This window comes from Scylla paramamosain, unplaced genomic scaffold (assembly GCF_035594125.1).
Source record: "Scylla paramamosain isolate STU-SP2022 unplaced genomic scaffold, ASM3559412v1 Contig122, whole genome shotgun sequence".
Lineage (NCBI taxonomy): Eukaryota > Metazoa > Arthropoda > Malacostraca > Decapoda > Portunidae > Scylla > Scylla paramamosain.
The window spans coordinates 195,001-199,515 of record NW_026973787.1 but is presented as its reverse complement, the minus strand read 5'-3'; the positions used below and the strand labels follow the sequence as shown (position 1 = coordinate 199,515).

At 44.5% G+C, this 4,515-nt stretch overlaps 1 protein-coding gene across 7 annotated transcripts in view; it reads right to left on the bottom strand.

The window, feature by feature from the left end:
• Positions 1-237: 237 nt before the first annotated feature.
• LOC135099383 (uncharacterized) overlaps positions 238-4,515 on the bottom strand; it is a 14,567-nt gene continuing 10,289 nt past the window's right edge. For 4 of the 7 annotated variants that reach the window (XM_064001714.1, XM_064001713.1, XM_064001716.1 and 1 more), the window contains 4 exons: positions 3,905-4,071; positions 2,725-2,897; positions 1,045-1,171; positions 238-638 (listed from right to left, as the gene is read on the bottom strand). In XM_064001714.1, the coding sequence (XP_063857784.1) occupies positions 2,839-2,897; positions 3,905-4,071 (226 nt within the window). In that variant the 3' untranslated portion in view covers positions 238-638; positions 1,045-1,171; positions 2,725-2,838. Of the gene's footprint in view, positions 639-1,044; positions 1,172-2,698; positions 2,898-3,904; positions 4,072-4,515 lie in introns of all 7 variants that reach the window. The other 3 variants (XM_064001718.1, XM_064001719.1, XR_010267875.1) reach the window with 3 other exon arrangements.

Here is a 4,515-nt window from a genome sequence, read left to right as displayed (position 1 = left end):
TTCAGAAAACAAAACAAAACAAAGTGGCCCTTGGAATGTGTCCCTCACTGCATAAAAGGGCCAGATTCTCAGGAAACCCTTTGTATTATTTGTATGTGCAATATTTTTCTATCCTCTGTCTATTGTTTTATGTCCAAAGGATGGGTGGCAGGTTCCATCATCCTACTTTGTTGTGCAGGCTTTAGTCCAACAATATATGTATCAATCAATCAATCATCTTGGTAATAAAAAGAATAATAACAATAATTTTTAACTTTATTTTCTCGGTTCTATTTCCTTTCTTTAATAATAATGATGAAAAAAATAATAATTATATAATTTAATATAACCTAACATAGCCTATCTTAGCTCATAACAGAAATAGGTAGGTCAGTTAAGTTAGGCCAGACTAAACTGCCTTACTTTAGGTCACTCATGTAAGAGAATTATTGATCTTATTGTGCTAAATCCTAAGGACTCCTGCTATCTGATGTCATTCTACTTCTGTTCTCTTTCAAATTTCTCCTCATCTCCCTCCACTCCATTGCACCGCTGTAAAGGGTCTTGGCGCACTCCCTTACCTCCTCCTCCTCCTCTGACGAACAGTTCCAGTGGTACTTGAAGAGGCCGCTCAGTTTAACAAGCTCATTCTGGCTCACCTGGAAGACAAGTGCCAGTGAATTAGTATGGAAGCTTGGGTGAAAATACAGAAGCAGGAAGAGAGTTTCAGAGTGTACCAGTGAAAGAGATAGAAGATTGAGAATGGTGGTTAACTGTTGTATTCAGAATGTGGAGAGAGAGAGAATAGGGGTGAGGGAAAGTAGAAAGTCAAGTCTTGTATAGCAAGGCTGCAGATTACAATTCACCTGTAGCTGTAATCAGTTGTTTACTCATTGATACTCAGTGCCTCCCAGCTGACCCATGCCTCTGGTCTCCTGGTGGCTTTGCTTCTCCCCAGACACTCATCCTAGCACTCCTAGCTCTCCTGCATCATCATAGTACACTAGTGTTGTGAAAACTATCTATATTTTGTGCTGCCCTGTCTAAGAGTCTGGATTAGCACACCTAAAATGAAGAAGCACTGTGTTGTTCCCTGTACTTTGCGTCTTTCTGGTCCAGTGTTGTCTTGATCACCGTGCACTGGTGTTACGAAGCCCTGTGTCTTGTGGCGTCACATCCAACAGTCTGGGATCTGAAGCATCATGGATGTTGTTCAGTGCCTCAAAAACTCAATTCCTCCAATTCAATTCCTATGGTGAGGCCATAGGATGACAGATTAACAAGATTTCTACATCATTAATGGGAGAAACATTCTTGACAACCCTGCTCATCATCTATGTGAGGTTTGAGAAAGTTGTGGTGAGGGAGCAAACCGTTTGTGAATACTGGCCTGTGTGTGTGGCAAACACTCTGCCACAACAGAAAATATTGATAAGTTAAGTCTGGCTTGCTTGAAGTAGGAAGTATTTGCTTGAAGCTTGATGTGCATTAGAGAAAAGAGCTTGCTTAAAAGAGAAAGAGAAACAGGGGAGGAAATGGAAGCATCTGCATTTGATTTCAAGTATTACAGTTCCTAATAATTGTGGCACCACTGTGAATTAGTGGCCATTAAATTTGCTTGGGTTAGATAAAAATTGCATTAATTTTTTTGAGGATCAGTATTTTAGAATGAATGAATAACAAACACATTTTATATGTGCAATAAAGAGGGATTAATGACAGCTTTAGATATTCTCTCTCTCTCTCTCTCTCTCTCTCTCTCTCTCTCTCTCTCTCTCTCTCTCTCTGTGTCTACCATTCACTCAGTTACCCCTCTGCATTGATACACATCCCCAGACCACCTCCTCGCACCTCCCATCAGTACATCACCACTGCACTCAAGCTCCACTGCTCTCAGCGCCTCACCACCAGACGTTGCAAGGGCCCTATTCTGAAACGCCTTGCTCTCTTGCCATGACTATTTTCCAAGGCCACAGAGATGATCAGCCGGGTTCTCAAGAGTGTTTATCATGTTATTAATGTGGAATTCTTGTTAATATGCCACTAGAACCATAAATACACCCTTAGAAACCTGTGTAACATCAACTAGAGAGCTTTTTTTAATGTAGTGGAGGTGCAGTGCAGAAGCGTTTGAGAATTTTGAGTCTTATGATCCAACCAGACCAACATTTCAGATACACGCATCACTGTAACCTTCCTTATCTCAGTCATTGAGTTAATGTGGCCAGGCCACATGCTGCTTCTGTCTCCAAGAACACACCTACTCATTTCACTGATATAAGCAACCTTTTCAAAGTCCCTCAGAGCCTCTTCCATTTCTAACAACAACCAATATTTAATGGGCTCCTAAACACACACACACACACACACACACACACACATTACTTATATAACTGTCACTAATTACACACAAGTAATTCTTTCACAGGTCAATTATCAACCCCCAAACTAACCCCCTCCTTCCAACAGTTCCAGTACCCTTATGATGCAGCTGAGGGGACTGACACTAAACACACACACACACACACACACACACACACACACACACACACACACACACACACACACACACACACACACACACACACACACACACCTGCAAGAATTTGTCTTACCCTTAGCCAGTACTCATCTTATACATATAAACAGCAAAGTGAATGAGTGTTGTGGGCATAGCATTGCACCACTGCCTGCATAAGTTACTAAAGCTGTGACGCACCTCACATGCCTTGCCTGTCACCTTGCCTGTGGTCTGGGGAGGGGTGGGGTGGGGTGTTACGTCGCTGGTGGTGGTGGTGGTGGTGGTGGTGGTGGTTACTGGAGGAGGCTTGGTGAGGGCTGGGGTGGGTGGAGGGTGGCTCAGGCTGGGGGTGGGGGTGGCATCATCATCATCAGCTGTGACACGGCTGGGAGAGTACCTGCAAGAGAGAGAGAGAGAGAGAGAGAGAGAGAGAGAGAGAGAGAGAGAGAGAGAGAGAGAGAGAGAGAGAGAGAGAGAGAGAGAGAGAGAGAGAGAGAGAGAGAGTTACAATGTTTAGAATCGAGGTCAGTCACGCCAGCCAGCCTCTGCCTCTCTCTCTCTCTCTCTCTCTCTCTCTCTCTCTCTCTCTCTCTCTCTCTCTCTCATTCATTCATTTTCCTTGTATTTCTATAAATTTTATTTCTTCTTTATCTTTCTTCCTTTCCTTCTATTTCTTTCCTTTCATCTTCTTTTCCTTCCTTCCTTCCTTCCTTATCGTTTCTTATCTTCCTTCCTTTCTTCAATCTTTTCTTCCTTCCTTCCTTCATTTAATTAATTCACACACACACACACACACACACACACACACACACACACACACACAGGGAATTCTGGAGAGAGAGAGAGAGAGAGAGAGAGAGAGAGAGAGAGAGAGAGAGAGAGAGAGAGAGAGAGAGAGAGAGAGAGAGAGAGAGAGAGAGAGAGAGAGAGAGAGAGAGAGAGAGAGAGAGAGAGAAGAGGGGGGTGGGGTGTTTTAGGAGGTAATATAATGGTAAGTTATTGTTTTACCTCCAAGCCATTCCTCCTTCTCCTCCTCCTCCTTTCTTCTTTATCGTGGAATATCTCTTTATCTTACCATTATTCTCATTCTTGTTCTTTTCTCCTCTTCCTCCCCCCTCTCTCTCTCTCTTTCAAACAAACAAACAAACAAACACGTCTTTTTCTTTCCCTCCTTTTAACTCCCCAAAACTTTCACTCTCCCATTTCCATCTCTTGAAATTTCCCCATTCTCAGCCCATTAACAGCCAAAACACCCCCATTACCACCCATTAACACATGCAGAGCTCCAGTGACACCCTCTCCCACCCCATTCCCACCCCCATAAACAAACTTACCATCCCCTTCACCCCCAAACACCCCAAAAAACACACCATTCACTCGCTCATCACCCCTTGCCTTACTTACCCACAGACTTGGCATCCAGGGTTTTGGGGGAGGGGAGCGGGCTGGGGGGGGAGACTCGCTGTTCCCCCCCCTTGTGGAACCCCGTGGAGAACATCTCTGCCTCGCTCATGATCCGGAGGTCGTCATCAAATACTGCCGCAGGGGAGAGAGTACCCATAGCCCTTGCCCTGGGGGAGATGGGGAGATTAGTGTGGGGACGAAATGGGGAGGTTGGGGGAAAGAAGGGTGTAGTGAGACTGGAAGGTAGGTTATGATGGAAATGGGGGAATCAGGGCAGCAGATGGGGAGGTTAAGGTGGGGAGATTAGTCTGGGGAGATCAGGAGAAGGAAACTGAAGGGAAAATGTGTGCTTAGTTTAGGTGTGAGATGAGGAGATGGGGAGATTAATTTGAGGGTATGGGGAAATGGGAAGGTTAGGGGAGAGAGGGAAATGGGGAGGTGAGAGTGACATTTAGAAAGGGAGAAAAATAGGGAGATTAGTAAGAGGAGATGAGAAGATTCATTTTGGGGAGATTGTGGGAGGTGGGGGAGGGTAGTGGTGCTAATAGAATGGTGAGATGGGAAAATTTGTTTAACAGAATATGGAGGTGGGGAGATGGGGAGATCAGACT